General features: G+C 48.7%; 1 protein-coding gene and 1 long non-coding RNA gene across 7 annotated transcripts in view; one reads left to right on the plus strand and one right to left on the minus strand.

Moving 5' to 3' along the window:
- The window catches only part of LOC140396559 (fatty acyl-CoA reductase 1), a 328,616-nt gene that overhangs the window by 184,709 nt on the left and 121,193 nt on the right, over positions 1–22,714 (minus strand). For 3 of the 6 annotated variants that reach the window (XM_072485319.1, XM_072485320.1, XM_072485318.1), the window contains exon 2: positions 22,367–22,590. The exons of 2 other annotated variants lie outside the window; for them this stretch is intronic. In XM_072485319.1, the coding sequence (XP_072341420.1) occupies positions 22,367–22,555 (189 nt within the window). In that variant the 5' untranslated portion in view covers positions 22,556–22,590. Of the gene's footprint in view, positions 1–22,325; positions 22,591–22,714 lie in introns of those variants that run through there. One more of the 6 variants, XM_072485321.1, reaches the window with a different exon arrangement.
- The window catches only part of LOC140396560 (uncharacterized), a 119,928-nt gene continuing 114,679 nt past the window's right edge, over positions 17,466–22,714 (plus strand). Inside the window, exon 1 of the long non-coding RNA XR_011936570.1 lies at positions 17,466–17,804. This is a non-coding gene — a long non-coding RNA (uncharacterized lncRNA). The remainder of the gene's footprint in view (positions 17,805–22,714) is intronic.

A 22,714-nucleotide genomic window follows, 5' to 3' on the forward strand; every position in this document is an offset into this window, starting at 1 on the left:
CCAGTATCTAATCCCACGCCCCCACCCTATCCCTGTAACCCAGTAACCCCACCTAACATTTTGGACACTTTGGGGCAATTTAGCGCGGCCAATCCACCTAACCTGCACATCTTTGGACTGTGGGAGGAAACCGGAGCGCCCGGAGGAAACCCACGCAGACGCGGGGAGAAAGTGCAGACTCCGCACAGTGGACTGCGCAGAGTCTGCACGTTCTCCCCCGTGTCTGCGTGGGTTACCTCCGGGTGCTCTGGTTTCCTCCCACAGTCCAAAGATGTGCAGGTTAGGTGGGGTTACGGGGATGGGGCAGGCGAGTGGGCCTCGGTCGGGTTTCTCTTTCAGAGGGTCGGTGCAGACGCGATATGCTGAATGGCCGCCTTCTGCACTGTAGGGATCCTGTGGTTCTATGGGAATGTTATTGGGAGTTGGCGGGAACGTGGGGTTGAGTTTACAGTCAGATCAGCCATAATCCTATTGAATGGGAGAGCAGGCTCGGAGGGCCGAGTGGCCTATTCCTGCTCTTAATTCATATGTTCCCACTTTATAATAATAGTGTGAATGTCTACTGGGCAGTGATTCATTGAGGGATTAATATGACTGTTCCAAACCCCGAAGGCTGAATGTTTAACACTTAGTGATTTTAACTGCCTCAATAGAAACTAAGCTTTATAATCACTTCCCAGCACCCATTATTATTATTGTTATTATTCCTTAAATTGGATCTCAGGCTTTGTATCAGCAAAGCTGTAGCCTGCACAGTTTGCACTGTGGGTTTCCCTCCGGATTTAAGTCTGGAACAGGTTTGACCAGCGTCATGACCAGGTGTCCCTCAGGGTTCAGTGTTGGCCGCACAACTGTTCACAATTTACATAGGTGATTTGGAGTTGGGGACCAAGGGCAATGTGTCCAAGTCTGCAGACGACACTAAGATGAGTGGTAAAGCAAAAAGTGCAGAGGATACTGGAAGTCTGCAGAGGGATTTGGATAGGCTAAGTGAATGGGCTAGGGTCTGGCAGATGGAATACAATGTTGACAAATGTGAGGTTATCCATTTTGGTAGGAATAACAGCAAAAGGGATTATTATTTAAATGATAAAATATTAAAACATGCTGCTGTGCAGAGAGGCCTGGGTGTGCTAGTGCATGGGTTGCAAAAAGTTGGTTTACAGGTGCAACAGGTGATTAAGAAGGCAAATGGAATTTCGTCCTTCATTGCTAGAGGGATGGAGTTTAAGACTAGAGAGGTTATGCTGCAATTGTATAAGGTGTTAGTGAGGCCACACCTGGAGAATTGTGTTCAGTTTTGGTCTCCTTACTTGAGAAAGGACGTACTGGCACTGGAGGATGTGCAGAGGAGAGTCACTAGGTTAATCCCAGAGCTGAACGGGTTGGATTACGAGGAGAGGTTGAGTAGACTTGGACTGTACTTGTTGGAATTTGGAAGGATGAGGGGGGATCTTACAGAAACGTATAAAATTATGAAGGGAATAGATAGGATAGATGCGGGCAGGTTGTTTCCACTGGGGGCATAACTCCAAAATAAGGGGAAGTAGATTTAGGACTGAGCTTAGGAGGAACTTCTTCACCCAAAGGGTTGTGAATCTATGGAATTCCTTGCCCAGTGAAGCAGTAGAGGCTCCTTCATTAAATGTTTTTAAGATAAAGATAGATAGTTTTTTGAAGAATAAAGGGATTAAGGGTTATGGTGTTCGGGCGGGAAAGTGGAGCTGAGTCCACAAAAGATCAGCCATGATCTCATTGAACGGTGGAGCAGGCTCGAGGGGCCAGATGGCCTACTCCTGCTCCTAGTTCTTATGTTCTTATGTCATATAAACTTGGACTGACATGTTATTTATTGCTTTCCCACTCAGGCCTTATTTCAAGCAGTTGGAACGATGTAAGATGTGAGTTACTTGTATTGAGGAAGGGCGACACAGTGGCTAGCACCTCTGCCTCACAGCTCCTGGGATCTGGATTCGATTCCGGCCTCGGGTGACTGTCTGTGTGGAGTCTGCAGGTTCTCCCCCGTGTGTGCGTGTGTTTCCTCCGGGTGCTCCCGTTTCCTCCCACTGTCCAAAGACGTGCAGGTTAGGTGGATTGGCCATGCTAAATTGCCCCTTAGTGAACAAAAGGTTAGGTGGGGATAGGGTGGAGACATGGGCTTAAGTCGGGAGCTCTTTCCAAAGGGCTAGTGCAGACTCGATGGGCCGAATGGCCTCCTTCTGCACTGTAAATTCTATGATTCTATGAAAGAAAATCGAGGCTGAATTACGTAACAAGATTCAAAGTAGGAATCATTATGTCATCACTGGTTTAGCAATAAAGTATTGCCTAGAATAAAAAGGATGGAAATATCAACCTTCCTTTGGGCCTATAAATCTTCAAGTCAGTGCCAAATTAATACGGTTCACAGGAATGTACAACGTTCGGCGAAATTGTAAATTTCCAATCAATAAAAATGCATCACTTTGAAGTAAATCTATTCAAATCAGCTACAATCTGGCTTGTGTTCAGGTCAAGGCGAGTCTGGCAGTTAGAATGGCGTCAGCTTGGTTGTTAATCATCAATGATCATCCTGTACAATTTAGACTCATTTATCCACTCGAATTCCAACTGTACCACAAATGGTAAATCCAGCTGATTTCAGAATTTGTTTTAATCTCATGGACTAACATGATGAATCACCCACTAATCGTTCACTTGGAACAGAATTTCTGATCTAGTGGGATACTTAAATTCATGCTACATTATATTCAGGCCACTTAATACTTTCAGGCCGGACACTTAATAGTTTGCATTGTTCTGTTGCAAAAATATTCCAAGTCGTACGATGTTGATGCTGGTTAACCAGTTAAGACGAGTTAAGGCGAGCTCAACTAGAACTAAACGACCATAAGACATAGGAGCAGAATTAGGCCACTCGGCCCATCGAGTCTGCTCCGCCATTCAATCCTGGCTGATATTTTTCTCATCCCCATTCTCCTGCCTTCTCCCCATAACCCCTGATCCCCTTATTAATCAAGAACCAATCTATCTCTGTCTTATAGACACTCAGTGATTTGTTCTCCACAACCTTCTGCGGCAAAGATTCACCACCCTCTGGCTGATAAAATTCCTCCTTATCTCTGTTTTAAAGGATCGTCCCTTTAGTCTGAGATGGTGTCCTCTGGTTCTAGTTTTTCCTACAAGTGGAAACATCCTCTCCATGTCCATTCTAACAGGCCTCACAGTATCCTGTAAGCTTCAATAAGATCCCCCCCTCATCCTTCTAAACTACAACGAGTACAGACCCAGAGTCCACAACCATTACTCATACGACAAGCTCTTCATTCCAGGGATCATTCTTGTGAACCTCTTCTGGACCCTTTCCAAGGCCAGCACATCCTCCCTTAGATACGGGGTCCACAACTACTCACAATACTCCAAATGGGGTCTGACCAGAGCCTTATACAGCCTCAGAAGTACATCCCCGGTCTTGTATTCTAGCCCTCTTGACATGAATGCTAACATTGCATTTGCCTTCTTAACTGCCGACTGAACCTGCACGTTAACCTTAAGAGAATCGTGAACAAGGACTCCCAAGTCCCTTTGTGCTTCTGCTTTCCGAAGCATTTCCCATTTAGAAAACAGTCTATGCCTCCATTCCTCCTTCCACATTGTATTCCACCTGCCACTTCTTTGCCCACTCTCCACGAGGCGATGGTCAAGTGATTTCTTGGAAAGAAACAAAATATAAAGGGCGGGATTCTCCGCCCTGCCAGCCCCCTTTTCCAGCGCGGCGCGCCCCCACCGGCAGTGGGATTCTCCGTTCCCGCAGCTGGCCAATGGGGTTTCACAATTTGTCCGCCCCACACCGTCGGGAAACGCCCGGGCATGGGTGCGCTGCCGGCGGAGCAGAACATCCCGCCGGCGGAGAATGCCGCAGAAAGTGTCTCCAATGATATTATTCGAAGTGAGAGATGGAATGTCAAAATAACACTCTTGCGAGTGTAATTATTTTAAGTGCTGTGGTGCTTTAAAGATGTTATTATGAAAGGCTTTTTATCATGTTACTTTTCGGTTACATATTTAATGTTGCGATTTTACACTGAGGCTAATGGCATTCTGTGTTATTTATGAGCAAATGCAGCAACTTTGAGTGAGGGGCAAATGAGTTGGTAAACTCAAGTGTCTCAACATTACTGTCTGAGTTGTATCACTCCACCGTCAGCTTCACAAAGACTGCAATCTCTGTCTATGTCACCATTCAAATGTAGCAGGTGGCTTGCAGTTGTTGTATTCATGTGGTAGATGCAGACCAAACTTACCTCAGAAAGTTCACATAGAAACATAGGAAATAGGGGGAGAAGGAGGCCATTCTGCCTTCGAGCCTGCTCCACCATACAATGCGATCGTCCAACTCAGATACCTGTTCCCCCCCCCATATCCTTTGATCCCTTTAGCCCCAAGTTCTATGTCTAAATCTTTCTTGAAAACAAACAGGGTGGGATTCTCCGTCCCGCCGCACCCTTTCTCTGGCACGGTGCGCGCCCCCCCCGGCAGCAGGATTCTCCGTCCTGGCAGCCGGCCAATGGGGCTTCCCATTGTGGACACCCTCACGCCTTCGAGAAATCCGCGGGTTGAGTGCGCTGGCGGTGAAACGGAGGATCCCGCCGGTGGAGGATCCGGCCCACAATGTTTTGATCTCAACTGGGGGCAGCATGGTATCACAGTGGTTAGCACTGCTGCTTCACAGCTCCAGGGTCCCGGGTTCAATTCCCGGCTTGGGTCACTGTCTGTGCGGAGTCTGCACGTTCTCCCCGTGTGTGCGTGGGTTTCCTCCTGCCGCTCCGGTTTCCTCCCACAGTCCAAAGATGTGCGGGTTCGGTGGATTGGCCACGCTGAATTGCCCTCAGTGTCCAAAAAGGTTAAGTGGGGGTTCAGGGAAAGGGTAGAGATGTGGGCTTGAGTAGGGTGCTCTGTGTGAGGGCCGGTGCAGACTCGATGGGCCGAATGGCCTCCTTCTGCACTGTATATTCTATGATTCTTTGCTTCCTGTGGAAGGTTCACTGCTCTCTCGGTGAAGGAATGTCTCCTGATCTCAGCCCAAAATGGTCCACCCCATATCCTCAGACTATACTCGACACCCCCACCATCGGGAACATTCTTCTTGCATCTACCCTGTCCAGTCCTGTTAATGTTTTATTGGTTTCTATGAGCTTCCCCCCCACCCCCCTCATTCTCCTGGACTCCAGTGAATTCAATCTCTCCTCATATGTCAGTCCCGCCATCCCAGGAATCAGTCTGGTAAACCTTCGCTGCTCTCCCTCCACAGCAAGAACATCCTTCCTCAGGTAAGGACCCAAAACTGCCCACAATACTCCAGGTGTGGCCTCACCAAGGCCCTGTGTAATTGCAGCAACACATCCCTGCTCCGACACTCGAATCCTCTCGCTATGACGGCCGAGATACCATTTGCCTTCTTTACCACCTGTCTCACCTGCATGCATGGGTGGCATGGTAGCACAGTGGTTAGCACTGTTGCTTCACAGCACCAAGGTCCCAGGTTCGATTCCCGGTTTGGGTCACTGTCTGCACGTTCTCCCTGTGTCTGTGTGGGTTTCCTCCGGGCTCCGGTTTCCTCCCACAGTCCCGAAAGACGCGCTGTTAGGTAATTTGGACATTCTGAATTCTCCCTCTGTGTACCCGAACAGGCGCGGGAATGTGGCGACGAGGGGATTTTCACAGTAACTTCATTGCAGTGTCAATGTAAGCCTACTTGTGACAATGAAGATTATTATTATGTAATAATAATAGATTATTATTATTATTACCTTCAGTGACTGGTGTTTGAGGACACCCAGGTCTTCTTGCCTCAAGCTTACCTGCTCTCAATTTATAGCCAGTTAGATAATAATTTGCCTTCCTGTTTTTGGTACCAAAGTGGATAACGTCACATTTATCCACATTATACGGCATCCTATTGCATTTGCCAACTCACTCGGCCTGTCCAAATTATACTGAAGCATCTTTGCATCCTCCTCACAGCTCACCCTCCCTTTGCATCATTTTCAAATTTGTAGGTAATCTTTGGAAATACCCACTCTTGCCCATTTCTCGTCCATAGACCCCTACAGTGCAGAAAGAGGCCACACGGCCCATCGGGTCTGCACCGACACCCGTAAGAACATTCTATCTGGGCCCATCCCATCCTATCCCCGCAGGCCCGTAATCCCACCCAACCTGCACACTAAGGGGAACTTTAGAATGGCCAATCCACCTAACCCGCACGTCTTTGGACTGTGGGAGGAAACCGGAGCACCCGGAGGAAACCCACGCAGACACGGGGAGGACGTGCAGACTCCACACAGTCACCCGAGGCCAGAATCGAACCCGGGTCCTGGTGCTGTGAGGCAGCAGTGCTGACCACTGTGCCACCTTGCCACCCCAAGCAATGTATTGTTATTACCTGCCCCTTGTAAAACAATAACCACTTGCAAACGTCACTGTGGTATGATTTTGAAGCTCTCTGTGCCTCCCATCTTCTGTCTCGTTTCAGACACTGCAAGGCGGTTTAAAACTTCCCTCCCTTAAGGATCTTTCATTTCTGTGTTTTGACTGCTGAAGTTAGGAGGACGGAAATAAGAAAACTTTCCTTCACATCGCATGTGGCATCACTTCCTCAGGACTGTCTCAACGCACTCGCAACCAATTGATTATTTTTGAAGTGTAGTCAGTCGTAACATCCAAGCAAACATGAAAAGTAGCTGCTTGCAGCAAAAATGGTGAGTTAATCAGTGGCCGTTGGTTAAAGGATCATTGTTGGCCAGAATACTACAAATAATGCGATGGAATTTTATCTCCTCCTGGACAAACACATCTCACCTTAACGTCCGATCTAGCAGAAAGCAGGTTCACCAATGCAGGAGCCCCTCTATACTGCACTGAAACGGCAGCCTAGCTCCCCTGAAATGATTCTTAAACCTTCTGAATCAAAGGCCAAAGTGTTACCAAATAAGCCAAGCTGACAATTAAGGCAACGGCAGATGAAAGGCAAAACAGGAACAGAGAAAGACTTATTGAAGGCTGTTGAGCAAAGGGAGTGAGAGGTCGGGCGGTGTAGGAAAAATGTGACAAAGAGGTGGTTAGATTAGGATGGACAGTAGTGAGATGTGGGGTAGCAGTGGAAGCGAGGGGGGTGGTGGTGAAGGAAAGAAGTACAATAAACTTGTTGTTATCCATCACCGTACCAACTGGAATGCTATTTTAGCCAGGATTTCTGGGCTGGGACTAACAAAGAGACCATAGCTGCCCTCCACCTGCACAGCAGCCCTTACTTCACACCAGGAAGTGGCCGCATTCACTGCGACTCAGGTTTACCCGACTGGCCTCCACACCTAGGGCCCAGTCCCAGCGTTTGGGCAGTGTTGGGAGCTGGGAAAGATGTTTGAGAATTCCGAGGAGCGGCTGCTGAGCACACAGCAGGATCTCAGCCACGGGTAGGAGGGGGAGTGGGAAACAGGCCAGGCTGTGTGCAGGAGAGCCAAGTCCAGGGCCAGGAACTCTGGCCTGTTTATGTTGTGGAGATGCCGGTGTTGGACTGGGGTGAGCACAGTAAGAAGTCTTACAACACCAGGTTAAAGTCCAACAGATTTGTTTTGAATCACTCGCAGGTGATTAAGTCTTTACAGGTCCAGATCCCTCTCTCCAGTTGCTCCATCTGGACCTATAAAGACTTAATCACCTGCAAAGGCTTGCATTCAAAGCGTCGTCTTGCATCTTTGACTTTGTCTATATATGTGTTTGTGGAACCCACCTCTTCATTCACCTGAGGAAGGAGTAGTGCTCCGAAAGCTAGTGATTCAAAACAAACCTGTTGGACTTTAACCTGGTGCTGTACGATTTCTTATTGTTTATGTTGGGATGAGAGGCTGAGACTGCAGCTGACCTTTTATATCTAATTAAAATAGAATTGTCAGTTTATTGGTGACAACTAATTATCTTGCTCTGATCTATAGATAAATGTGTCTATCAGTTGCGGAATCAAACCACTTTCTGTAAGTTTTTAAAGAGTTTCAGTTTCATCGTAAACACTACTTTGTTCTTCAGGATTCCTGAGTTCCGTTGGGTCACTTGGTTTGCCAAACCTCTGGTAGAGGCACCGGTTATCCTCTTTGAGTAACCAGTACCAGCCCACGATAGGTAACAAAACCTTTACTGTAATAGGGTGGGGGGTGACAAAGAGAAAGTTTGGAGAGAAGTGAAGATGGATAAATGGGAGTACTTTGACAAAATATATGTGTATTATTTGGTGATCTGTGAAGCAGTGCAACTAAATTTAGTTCATGATGGACCAACCAAATCATCCAATTGCAGAACTAGCTCATCTCAATAAGTTGACATTTGTTAAATTAGATGTATAGTGTGATGGTCCATGTGCTTTTAGTGGAAATTTTGTATTGGGGTGATGTTTCCTTCAAATATTTCTGGTAAAGCACCTGACTTCCAGTAAATGATCATGTGACCAGGTTGCCTGGGAGATAAATAATTGAGCGAAGAAAAGCTAAGTTAATTATAGGAGTGCAATTCTATGTTCACGCAGTTTAAGCTTCAGATGTGAACACAAGCTGACTACAGAAGAGAAGATATCTCTCTCAAACAGAATTCATTTGAAATGTGTGTTGATTTAAAAGAGTTTAAAATCTTGTTAACTGAAGGACTCCCAACAGTGAGTTGAATGTCTGGGATAGCCAAGGTGGAGTAAGGGAGTGAGTTGGTCAGCGAAAGAGGGTTGAGGAGACTAAAAAGATACTGGGCTCGAGCAATCTGATGCCATACTGGTCATTTAAGTTAAACAGAAGCAAATCGTCCATCAGACCATAAGACATAGTAGCAGAAGTAGGCCATTCAGCCCATTGATTCTGTTCTGCCATTCAATGAGATCATGGCTAAATCGATATGATGAACCTCAACTCCACTTTCCAACCTTTTCCCCATAACCCTTGGTTCCCTTACTGATTAAAAATCTATCTATCTCAGCCTTGAATATACTTAACGACCCAGCCTCTACAGCTCTCTGCGGTGAAGAATTCCACAAATTCACTACCCTCTGAGAGAAGAAATTCCTCCTCAACTCTGCCTTAAATGAGTGACCCCTTACTCTGAGATTATGCCCTCTGGTCCTAGATTTTCCAAAAGGAGAAATAATCTCTCAGCATCTACCCTGTCAAGCCCCCTGTGAATCCTCTATGCCTCAATAAGGTCACTTCTCATTCTTCCAAACTCCAATGGGCACAGGCCCAACCTACTCAACCTCTCCTCATAGGAAAATCCCTCCCCACCCTGGATCAACCTCGTTAACCTTCTCTGCACTGCTTCCAATTCCAGTACATCTTTTCTTGAATAATGAAATGAAAATCGCTTATTGTCACAAGTAGGCTTCAAATGAAGTTACTGTGAAAAGCCCCTAGTCGCCACATTCCGGTGCCTGTTCGGGGAGGCTGGAACGGGAATCGAACCGTGCTGCTGGCCTGCCTTGGTCTACTTTCAAAGCCGGTGATTTAGCCCTGTGCTGAACAGCCCCAAGGGATAAGGGAACCAAAACTGTTTACAATGACAGTGTGTCTGAATAAGACAAGTGGGACCTCATTAACTTTCCAGCATCACACTAGAAATAATTGGCACCGTAACTTGAATGTGATGTGCAATCCCAAACTGTCAAGCTTCCCAGTGGCAGATCTCAGGCAGGAGATCATGGTGAGCATGAAAGGCTTGTTTTAGCACTCAACCTCTAGGTCACTGGTCAACTGCACACCCCACCCCAATCGTTGCCCTGATATTCTACCATGATGTTCAGCCACACCCCGATTCCCGCCCTGGTGTTCTCTGGCCCACACCTTGCTCACGGCCTCCGTTTGGAATATTTTTGCTGTAACTGTCTCCTTTGAGAATAGACACGTCCGTCATTGGACCATTCAGAATTTCAAACGTTTCCCAAAAATATCTACTGCAAATGACCTTAACAAACTATTAGCGGGAAGGCTAACCAGCTGATCTTCATTTACCATGGTTAATCAGAAAATTACTTAATTTAGAGCTGATTTCGGTCCACATGCGTCTGAGCAGAAGGTGAACAGAATTCTCTCTGGTCCCCGTTCTGGTCAAACACAATGTTCAGTTCATCCTGAGACATAATATGTGTGTCTGACCTGTGTACTGAATCTCACGCTCCACATTTCCTGCCATGTGAACATATTGAAGAGCAAGGGAATGTTGTAGCAATCTCTAGTGGTCAAAATGTGAAAGATAGGGCAGCACGGTGGCCTAGTGGTTAGCACAGCTGCCTCACGGCGCTGAGGTCCCAGGTTCGATCCCGGCTCTGGGTCGCTGTCCGTGCGGAGTTTGCATGTTCTCCCCGTGTCTGCGTGGGTTTCGCCCCCACAACCCAAAGATGTGCAGGGTAGGTGCAGAGTAGGCCACACTAAATTGCCCCTCAATTGGAAAAAATAATTGGGCAACCTAAATTTATTTTTAAAATGTGAAAGATATTTTAAATCACCTATTGTTTATCATAGAATTTCCAATGCAGAAGGAGGCCATTCGGCCCATTGAGTCTGCACCGGCTCTTGGAAAGAGCACCCTACCCAAGGTCAACACCTCCACCCTATCCCCATAACCCAGTAACCCCACCCAACACTAAGGGCAATTTTGGACACTAAGGGCAATTTATTACGGCCAATCCACCCAACCTGCACGTCTTTGGACTGTGGGAGGAAACCAGAGCACCCAGAGGAAACCCGCGCACACACGGGGAGAACGTGCAGACTCCGCACAGACAGTGACCCAAGCCGGAATCGAACCTGGGACCCTGGAGCTGTGAAGCACTTGTGCTGCTTTACACTGATCCCGTCTTATGGGAAAAGTTATCCTGACCTCAACATGGAGGGTGAGGGTGAGTAAAGGCGAGAAATGGGTCAAAGCTCATTGGTTAGTCTTTACGATAGATCAAATCCAGGAGTACAAGATGTGACTTAATGTTTTATTTACTCATATTTGAGGCAATTTGCAGACCCTGCCACACTCAAAGCCTCAATTTTGAGGTTGGCGGGAGAAATACAGGGATGACGCGGGGGGAAGCACAGCAGGTTACCCTGCTAGCATCTCTGACAGAAAAGGAGGGGGGGGGGTGGTTTGCCTCTCTCAATGGCACCCTTTCAATATCAAGTATCCCCTCCCCTCCCTCCCCCAAGGTCTGCCTCAACAAAGAACAAAGAAAATTACAGCACAGGAACAGGCCCTTCGGCCCTCCCAGCCTGCGCCGATCCAGATCCTTTATCTAAACCTGTCGCCTATTTTCCAAGGATCTACTTCCCTCTGTTCCCCGCCCGTTCATATATCTGTCTAGATGCATCTTAAATGATGCTATCGTGCCCGCCTCTACCACCTCCGCTGGCAAAGCGTTCCAGGCACCCACCACCCTCTGCGTAAAAAACTTTCCACGCACATCTCCCTTAAACTTTCCCCCTCTCACCTTGAAATCGTGACCACTTGTAATTGACACCCCCACTCTTGGAAAAAGCTTGTTGCTATCCACCCTGTCCATACCTCTCATAATTTTGTAGACCTCAATCAGGTCCCCCCTCAATCTCCGTCTTTCCAACGAAAACAATCCTAATCTACTCAACCTTTCATCATAGTTAGCACCCTCCATACCAGGCAACATCCTGGTGAACCTCCTCTGCACCCTCTCTAAAGCATCCACATCCTCCTGGTAATGTGGCGACCAGAACTGCACGCAGTATTCCAAATGTGGCCCAACCAAATTCTTATACAACTGTAACATGACCTGCCGACTCTTGTACTCAATACCCCGTCCAATGAAGGCAAGCATGCTGTATGCCTTCTTGACCACTCTATCGACCTGCGTTGCCACCTTCAGGGAACTCCCAGATCTCTCTGTACATCAATTTTCCCCAAGACTCTTCCATTGACCGTATAGTCCGCTCTTGAATTAGATCTTCCAAAATGCATCACCTCAGATTTGCCTGGATTGAACTCCATCTGCCAATTCTCTGCCCAACTCTCCAATCTATCTATATTTTGCTGTATTCTCTGACAGTCCTCCTCGCTATCTGCAACTCCACCAATCTTAGTATCATCTGCAAACTTGCTAATCAGACCACCGATACCTTCGACCAGATCATTTATGTATATCACAAACAACAGTGGTCCGAGCACGGATCCCTGTGGAACACCACTAGTCACCTTTCTCCATTTTGAGACACTCCCTTCCACCACTACTCTCTGTCTCCTGTTGCCCAGCCAGTTCTTTATCCATCTAGCTAGTACACCCTGAACCCCATACGACTTCACTTTTTCCATCAACCTGCCATGGGAAACCTTATCGAACGCCTTACTGACATCCATACTGAAAGCCTCTGCAGGCTTTCCTGCTGGTCTCCATCAAGACCCCCACCCCCTTTTCCACACCCTCCTTCTCTTGGGCCTCATCTTCCCTCTATGCCTTAAGTCCGTCCGTCCGTCCCCCCCCCCCCCCCCCCCCCTGCAACCACCCACCCACCCCCACCCCCACTTATTTGCATCTGATTAACTGTCTAGAAGCTGATCCTCCACATCTCGCTGATGCTCCAGCCCTCTTGCCCAGGATTCACGTGAAGCGTGACCCTGACACTGGGGACCCCACGGTGAGTCGAGGGGGCATGCGTAATGTAGGTGCTCCCAAAGTCCATAGGAGGGCCCCCTCCCTCCACAACGCAAATCCTGGCCCCATCAGCCCCCCAACAGAGACCCCCTCATCAATGATACCCTTCTCAGAGACCCTTCCATCAGAGACCCCCCCATCAGATCCCACACACAAGAGACCCCCAACAAAGACCCTCCCCATCAGAGACCCCTGCCTGGAAGCTGAAGAGCAGTCCAGGCAGTAGGTTGAAAGATCTCGGCATTTTCACTTACCCTTTCCCAACACCTGCTGTCTCCGACAGAAATGTCCAAAGCAGCAGCTGTTCCAAGTGTCTGATGCTTCCTGGAAAGCCCAGGACATCTCAAAGGGCTTGAAATCCTTTGACAGCAGACCTTCCATTCAATTTCACACCAAAAGACATTGTATTAGCCAGGGATTGACAGTTTTATTACCCCAGAGACAGCTGTTTGGTGGATTGTTCATTGATCTTTCCCTTCACACTTGAATGCATCTCCATTGCTCTGCTTTGATGCTAACAACAATGTTTATAAGCACTCTTGCTATGATTGACAGTCCCTCGCCACATCAAAGGCAGTTAAGTGCTACCTGCAGTGAAAAAGAGGAAGTGAAAGCACTTAGCTTTGTTTGAAAATGCAGTGATTTTTCAACCTTCTGCCTGGACTGCTGATTGGCTTTCAGGTCGGGATTCTGGGGGGGGGGAGGATCTTTCTGATGGTGGGGGAGTCTCTCTGACATGAGGGGGTCTCTTTGTTGGGAGTCTCTGGCGGGAGGTTCTCTCTTATGAGGGGGTCTCTCTTTGGGGGCCTCTGCTGGGGGGGGTGTCTCTGATGGGAGGGCTCTCTTTGATATGGTGGGGCCTCTCCGTTATGGTGGGGGTCTCTCTGATCTCCAACCGAGAATCCCGAGAATAGACAGCTTTCAATATAAATTCTCATGTCCACAATTATAATGGAGAGGTATCCAAATAATGAGTGAACATACAACATCAGTGTGAGTAATGATTATGTTTGCACATCATAGATCAGAGAGGATGAAATGGATGTCATCTGATATGTGTGTAATGGCACAAATTATTTCCCTACAGGAGCAATGGTACATTAGTTGCAGTCTCAAAGGTACATACCCTTGTTGTTGCTCATACATTGGATATTCAATTATTTTAAGTGTGGGAAATACTGTGTTCTGAAATAGCAATGTAATCCATGGAGTAAACAATTATATTATGCTGTGCACAGATTATAGAAGGCCTTGTGGTTCAGTGGGTAGTGACCCTGTCTCTGAGCTGGAAGCTGCGGGTTAGAGTTCCACTCCACAACGTGATGGCCAGGTCGGAGCGTCCACAATGCAGCCACATAGTCTCAGCCTCAGAATCCTTCCAATTCACACCAATTGGCACGCGGTAAGAATGGGAGCGATTCCTGGACAGCGGAAGCAAAGGTTGGAGCCCCGATCATCGCTACACACAGCTCCAGACGTCAACCTGCGTGTAAAAGGTGCTTGCTGTCACAGCAACTGCAACTCCCTGAGTTACTCACTACAGAGGTGTTATATTGGCGAGAGTGGGTGTGCCACATGCCTCCACGAGTTGGGCACGGTTGTTTGGAGGGAGGAACATGTTCCATAAAAGGATGGAGGGAAGGTATGAAAGTTAATGGTCAATGGTCACCACTGTCAGGATGAGTGCAAGGGGAGCACTGACCGGTACCGAGGTATCGTAGAATCATCGAATCATAGAATTTTACAGTGCAGAAGGAGGCCATTCAGCCCATCGAGTCTGCGCCAGCCATTGGAAAGAGCTCCCCACCCAAGCCACACCTCTACCCCATCCCCGTAACCCAGTAACATCACAGTTATGTGCCGGCTGCAAGGGCCATTGAGAAAGAGGGTGACACAATGAGGCCCGTCTAGCGAGTGAACAGAATCAGAAATACAAGGAAAAACAAATGTGTCATTGATATGAGAATTATAAGATTTCTAAAGTGCAGAAGGAGGCCATTCGGCCCATCGATCTGCACCGACCCTCTGAACATGCCCACCACCCGGGCCCACTCCCTGCCCCATCCCCACAACCCCTCCTAACCCGCACACCAAGGGGCAATTTTATCATGGCCAATACACCTAACCTGCACATCTTTGGACTGTGAGAGGAAACCGGAGCACCCGGAGGAAACTCACGCACACACGGGGAGAACGTGCAGACTCCGCACAGACAGTCACCCGAGGTCGGAATTGAAACCTGGTCCCTGGCGCTGTGACGTAGCAGTGCTGACCACCGTGCCGCCCGCGACTTACGGCTTCCTTAAAGGTGAAGATAAAAGCCAGCAATTTACAAAGCTATCCAAACCTCACAAATACCCCATGATCCAGTCACACAATAGATCCTGGAGATATCTAAAACTCAATTTCAAATTTCATTTTGAGTCTTGACATCAAGTTCCTATCTTCCATTTCTATGCAAATCAGCAACAACAGGTGCTGCAGTGAAGTCAGCTCAGGAAAGGGTTTGTATTAAATTTCGCACAAGTCTATCCCTGGAGACATTGTAAATGGAAAATAGAGAAAAAATCTGGAGGAAAATAATGAGCCATTCTGAGCAAGCAGGAGCTTGTGGAATGTAATTGGACAGTTATTTAGTTTCATCAGCTGGAACTCTGCTTCTCTTTGCACCCCCCACCCCCACAGTGAAGACAATTAACCCATGTGCGCCTACCTACATCAACACATTTCCTGCTACTTACACCAAGTGTATCTATCTGATGAGATGATCAATGTTGTGGTGGCTCGAGGCAAGCCCGGGTAGACGGTAAGAAGTGTTTCTTGGCAACTAACAAGAGTAACGTACATGCAGGCTCAGAGTCTCTATACAGGTGCGAACACTCTGGCTCCTGGGTTCACTCTGACCAGAACCCCACTCCTCACGCTCCTCCCTCATTGGTCAGGGTTCGCGCACTCCCGCACGATAGGCCCCGAGCGGGTCAAGCGGACCGCATGGGCACGCCCCTTAAAGGGATCAAGGCACCACAAATTGGTAGGCTAACAAATAATAATCATCATGATCTTTATTACTGTCATAAGTAGGTTTACATTAACACTGCAATGAAGTTACTGTGAAAAGCCCCTAGTCGCCACATTCCGGCGCCTGTTCAGGTACACGGAGGGAGAATTCTGTCATGTGAGAGTACCTTTAAGAAATGGGTGTTTATAAATGGGTGTGTATATAAATACCTGTAGTGAGAGTACCTTTAAGAAATGGGTGTTTACTACTGCAGTGATGTCAGAGAGTGGGTGGAGCTGGGCTGTCTGTCAGCTCTTAACTTTCATTTTAGGCTGTTTGCTGCAGGTTGTGTTTTAGTTTTGTTTTCAGAGGTGGATAGCTGCAGTCACAGCCAGAAGGTGTATGAGTCTCTCTGTAATCTAAAGACTGTAAATCGATCCTTTGGTGATTTAAAACGAATAACTGCTCTCAGTAGTGACTTTAACCTGATTTGCTTCTGTTTAAAGTTTTTTTTTAAAGTCTTATGGATGTTAAAAGGACTGCTTAAGGATTACTTAGTGTTGTATTCTTTGGGGATTATATTTGAATTAATGGCTGCTAAGATGTTCACTGTATGTTTTTAAAAAAGTTAACTTGAGTTCATAGAATAAACATTGTTTTGCTTTAAAAAATACTTTTCCATTTCTGCTGTACCACACCTGTAGAGTGGGCCGTGTGCTCCCCATATCCTATTAAAAGTTGTGGGTCAGGTGAACTCCATGATACACTTTGGGGTTCTCTAAACCCTGGCCCATAACAATTCAGAATGTCCAAATTACCTAACAGCCCGTCTTTCGGGACTTGAGGGAGGAAACCGGAGCACCCGGAGGAAACCCACGCAGACACGGGGAGAATGCGCAGACTCCACACAGACAGTGACCCAAGCTGGGAATCGAACCTGGGACTCTGGCGCTGTGAAGCAACAGTGCTGCCCACACCAGAGTACATACACCAGAGTAAAAGCAAAGGTCGGCTCGAGCATACATCATTCGACACCGGGTAAATCTCAGCTTCCAGCTTCCAGCACTTTGCTTGAGTGAGTTCAAAATAATGACAGAGATGCGATCACGCCTTTGTTCGCTTGTGTAATGGTGCTGGCCTCCTGATTCTGTTTTCCTGCTCCCGGGCATTGTGGGTGTTACAGGTGTGAGGGTCGCGCCAGACCCGCACTATCCATCGCCACATTGCTGTTTAGCAGTGGGGAGGGTAGAGGTTGCAGTCTTCCCACGTGCCAGGCCTTTAGCTCTTGGCCGTAATTCAGGATAAAGTTCTATAATCCCACCAGGGTTGTCATGGGATGATTATTGCTCTATTCCTCTCTGTTCACACACCTGCTCCTCCAACCTCAATATTCCCCTTCACTGTGCCTTCTCCTCATCTTCACACAAACTGCACTCCTCACCATCATTGCAACCCTCACCTACCATTGTAACACAATGCAGGCAAGCAGTTTGACTGAAAAGGGTACATTTGCTAAATGCCTCACTCAACATTTCTTCTTTCTTGCAGAAGCCCATGTTTTGAGACATAAGGGGCTGGATTCGCCGGTGGGTGACGCCGAAATCCCATTCGGCGAACGGCCGGCGAATCACAGTGTCCGACCGCATCGGGGGCGACGGCGCTTTCGCGATGCTCTGCCCTCTCCAAAGCGCGACACATCGATGGCCTCAGGACATTGGCTGAGGCCCACCCCCTCCCCCCCGATGCCCCCGACCGGCTGAGTTCCCGGCAGCGTCGGTCACATGTGGTCTCTCCATCGGGACTCAGTCTCGCCCCCACCCTGATTTTTTCTTTCTAATTTGGACAGTTTCGTTTTCTTTCTCCAAACTCCTGGCATCCAAGAGCAGTAATCCATGCTGGGATAAATTTCCTCAGCTTTCATTATTCCAGTACTCCAAAGGGGGTTTGCCAATCTAGCCTATTGGGTGGGGGGTTTTGACCACTGTAACTGCACGTATCTCAGTAAGGTTCCTCGGAAAATAACGGCAATTTCAAAATGGACACAGTAACAATCAGGGATCGCTTCACAAGCTGCAGAACCCACAAGCTGTTCTGAATACCAGCATCCAGGTCAGAGAAAATATTGTACCCTTCCTGTGCTGTTCCTGTACTGTGTCGCTCTTTGTTCTTCAGGATTTGGGCCAAGGTTGGTATCATGACCAGTATGGGGTTGGCGGGCCGAAGGGCCTGTTCCTGCATTGTACCACCATCATTCACGGCTGGATGTGGCAAGACTGCAGAGCTTAAATCTGATTGGTTGGTTGTGGGACTGCTTGGCTCTGCCTATCACTTGCTACTTCTGTCGTATGAAATGCACTCAGTCCTGAGTTGTAATTTCAGCAGGTTGACACCTCATTTTTAGGAATGCTGGTGCTGCTCCTGACATGTCCTCCGCACGCTTCATTGAACCAGGGTTGATCTTTTGGCTTGGTGGTAGTGGTACAGTTAGGATATATTCATAGACTGTGGTTGAATATAATTCTGCAGCTTCCGATGGCCCACAGAGCTGATGGATGACCACCTTTGAGTTGCTACATCTGTTCTGAATCTATCACATTCAGCACAGCTGTAGTGTCACACGTCCCAGCGTGAAGATGGGACTTCTTCTCCACATGAATTATGAGGTGGTCGCTCCTACCTACACTGTTCTGGGCAGATGTATCTGCGACTGGTAAATTGGCAAGAACAAGGTCCAGTAGGTTTATCCCTCTTGTTTCACAGAATTTACAGTGCAGAAGGAGGCCATTCGGCCCATCGAGTCTGCACCGGCTCTTGGAAAGAGCACCCCACCCAAGGTTAACACCCCCACACTATCCCCATAACCCAGTAACCCCACCCAACACCAAGGGCAATTTTGGACACTAAGGGCAATTTATCATGGCCAATCCACCTAACCTGCACATCTTTGGAATGAGGGAGGAAACCGGAGCACCCGGAGGAAACCCACGCACACACGGGGAGGATGTGCAGACTCCGCACAGACAGTGATCCAAGCCGGAATCGAACCTGGGACCCTGGAGCTGTGAAGCAATTGTGCTATTCACAATGCTACCGTGCTGCCTCATCACCCACCACAGACCCAAACTGGCAGATATGTCCTTGAGAACTTAGCCAGCTCAATCTGTAGTGGTGCTAGTGGGCCAGTCTCGGTGATGGGCATTCTAGTCTCCCTCCCTGTGTACATTTGGTGCCATTGCCACTCTCAGTGCTTCCTCCAAATGGAGGAGTACTGATTCCTCAGCTGAGGGAGGGCACTATATGGTAATCAGCCGGAGATTTCTTTGCCCATGTTTGACCTAATACCATGAGAATTCAAGTGGTTCGGAGTCAACGCTAAGGGCCACTCCATCCTGACTGTATACCATTGCGCCGACAGGTTGGTGGTGTGTCGGACAGAGGCAGTCGTTAGCCTAGTCTGTGAGACAACTCTTCCAATTTTGACACAAGTCCCCAGATGTTAGTAAGGAGGACACTGTAGGGTCAAAAGGTCCGATTGCGCCATCGTCAGTTCTGCTGCCGAAATCAATGCCAGGTGGATTGCTTGGCTTTATTCCATTTTGACTTTGCAGCGGCTGGTACAACTGAGCGGTTTGCTCGGCGATTACAGAGGGAAGTGAAGAGCCGACCACATTGCCGGGGGTCTCAGGCACGTGTCAGCCAGACCAACCCAAGGACACGAATGAACGAAACCAATGATAGTTTCATGGCACTATCGGGGATTGCAGAATCTCTACAAAAATCAACGGCATTAATTAATTGAATTTGAGATTTCCCAGCTGCTTTGGTGGGTTTTGAACCTGTTGTTCCCAGGGCATTAGCCTGGGCCACTCGATTACTAGCACAGTGTTATTACCAGTACAGCAACATAATCGTATTTCAGTCACGGGTTTCTAAATTCCCAGCCTGGTCGCAGTCAATTACTATTTCCTCCTCTTTCCAACTTTAACAGCGCCCACATTTTACACAGGCCAATTTCAATGAGTGTCAAAGTGAACAGTGTGAATGAACAGGTGAAGAGAAAGCTCTGCCTGAGTGCACCATAGTTTATCAATTGATCTTTTAGGCATCTTGCCACCGTGTACAATTTACTATGATATTAAAAGGAGAGTTACAGGAGGCTGACTATTACCACAAGCTTATTAAGCAGTTCCCGGGTTCAGTCCTGCCAGGTAATGCAGTGAAGGAAGACTTTCCCTGTCGCCTGTGTGAGGAACATTGGAGGGAATTCAATTATGGAGGGGTGTTTGAAAATGCAAACTAACCTGACAAGGTGCACGTTGGGAGGCAAACAGGAAATGTTGTTTTGATAGCTGGAGAGTAAACTGTTAACACGTTCTTCTCCTGAACTCTTCCTTGCCCTCTCGGCAATAATTATGTCATACACTGTTGATGGTATTTAATCACTTGCTAAACAGATGCTCTTTGGGAGTTGCAGACACTCCCAATCCCTAGAAAGTCAGCTCCAACCCTGTGTTTACAAGCTGCTGCGCTGCTTATCCAGGGACGTCTGTAGATGGGCGGCTTCCATATACTTGAAGGAATTTTAGAGCCAGGGGGCGGGATTCTCCGAGCCTCTGGCCCGAAATCACGGGGGCGGAGAATGGGCGTTGACGCCGGAAACCGGCGGGACGCAGCTCTCGCAATTCCCCAGGGAATCGCTGCGAATGGCGCCCGCGTGGGTAGTGGGGGATCCTCCATCAGGGGAGGCCTCGGGGACGGTCAGGCTAGCGGTCGGGGGCCACCGATCCACGGGCGCACACGATCTCGGGGGGGGCGGGGGGGGGGGGGCTATCTTTTTGGTGCCTGTCCGCGGTCCGCCATGTCACGTGGGGCGGCTGCCATATTGGCAGGCAGAACGAGAAGCACTCCGGGGCTCAGCTAGCCCCCTGCAAATTGGCGAATCACTCTGGACTTTCTCCCGCGTTTTGACGCTGGAGTGGGGACATAGCCCCATTATTGGAGAATCCCGCTCAGGGGTTTTAGAATGGGTGGGGGAGGGATTTCCTTCCCGCCATCTGAGGAGTCAGTGGAGAACACATTCCCGCTGGTACTGCCTGTCCCACAGCCATTTATTGCTCCAACAAGTGTTAGGTTGGGTGGCAGCTCCCTCGGTTCTGCTGTGCCAGAAGCTGCAGTGGACAAGACTGGGACTGCAGGCAGCCCCGGAGCCGAAGTCCCGGGGTCTCGGACCAGATACCTTTTGGCTGTCCCAGGGCAGGATGGGGAGATGGGCCCAGGGCAGTTGAGGGTAGGGACGCTGGTGGAGAGGTCAGGAGGGGCATGACAACCTGCAAGGGTGATTCGTTTTGGGGGTGGCACCCAATGTTAGAAGGAGGCTCCTGACTGATGTGCCCCCCCCCCCCCTCCCCCCCTCAGCGCTCGGCTAATCATATGACCACGGCCTGAACAGAGCTACTTTTCAAGCTCCCTCCTGACCCTGCACTCCTTTAGCCTGCGTGAAAATTGAGGCTAGGCGAAAACATCCCTTAAGAGGTTGATAATGAGCAACTTTTAATTACCAGGAAGCCAGTGGCAAGAATGACAAAGGATTTATTTAACAGAACATAATTGAGGAATTCTCTGCTCGTTGCGATTCACTATTCCTGGCGGCTCGAGGTGGTCACAATGGGAAATCCCATTGACAAGCTGCGGGACGGTAGAGCCCCCCCCCCCCCCCTTCCACCCAACCCACCCTCCACCAGCAAACCGCCAAGTGCCTGGAGCAGCGGAGAATCCCACCCAAAGTCTGCCCACGGCGGTAACTACTCACACTTCACAGTCCCCATTGGGACAACCAACCTGTCCGGCGGTCCCCATTCGAGCCGGCTGTTATGCTCAATCGTACGAGCCCCAGATGATGGATCTCCGCCCACTCGTGGGGAAGCTCGTATTGCATGAGCCTCACGGGGCGATCAATTATGGTCCGCCCCTGAGCATTGTGAGGTTACGACATCAGTTAAGGGCCTAATTGGAGGAGGGTGGACATGCTGACCGAGGCTTCCAGCGTAAAACCGCGGAGAGGTCAGGGCCGCGGAGAGGTCAGGGCCTCGGAGAGGTCAGAGCCGTGGAGATGTCAGGGCCAACGGGAACTCAGTGAGCAGGTAATCCGAGAACTCTTACGGCCACCCCCTGGCTATACACCCACCAGCGGGGGAAGGTAAATTCTGCCCAATGTTTCAGTAATAATCTTTAATAATAATTTTCATGAGTGTCACAAGTGGGCTTACATTAACACTGCAATGAATTTACTGTGAAAATTCCCTAGTTGCCACATTCCGGCGCCTGTTCGGGTACACAGAGGGAAAATTCAGAATGTCAAATTAACCTAACAGCACGGAAACCGGAGCACCCGGGAGGAAACCCACGCAGACAGGGGGAGAACGTGAGACTCCACACAGACCCAAGCTGGGAATCGAACCCGGGACCCTAGCGCTGTGAAGCAACAGTGCTAACCACTGTGTTACCATGCCTGCAATGAATAGCAGTGAAGACCGACGCCCAATGTCGCTCTGCTATCTGCAGCGTTCTTGCTCGTTTGTATTGGCAACATTGGTAAAATGGCAGGCCAATCAAGAAACAGAATCAACTCACAGAAATTAGAGCCTTTTCCCAAGGGGCCTTTGTTACTGTACCTTGCATTTCATCATATCCGTGACTCTTGCCTGCATCGACTGGCCGGCTTTGGGCCTGACTAATATGTAGATGGCTTTCACCTCAGGGCAGGATCGCAGCAGTTTCTCCACAAGTACTTTGCCCATGAAGCCAGTGGCTCCTGTGATTAGCACATTTTTTCCTGCATAGTACGCAGCGATCGATGACATCTTGGCCAACCTGTATTCTCCCTCTCGCAGTGTTCCTTGATTGAAAAGACATGAACAACATGAGTACAACCTAACATATCACCTGTGTATCTTTCAGCCGAGCTTCTTTCTGCGGGCAGGGGGATTCAGCAACGCCCTCCCTGTCGTCACATGGGTTAG

This window comes from Scyliorhinus torazame, chromosome 19 (assembly GCF_047496885.1).
Source record: "Scyliorhinus torazame isolate Kashiwa2021f chromosome 19, sScyTor2.1, whole genome shotgun sequence".
Classification (NCBI taxonomy): domain Eukaryota; kingdom Metazoa; phylum Chordata; class Chondrichthyes; order Carcharhiniformes; family Scyliorhinidae; genus Scyliorhinus; species Scyliorhinus torazame.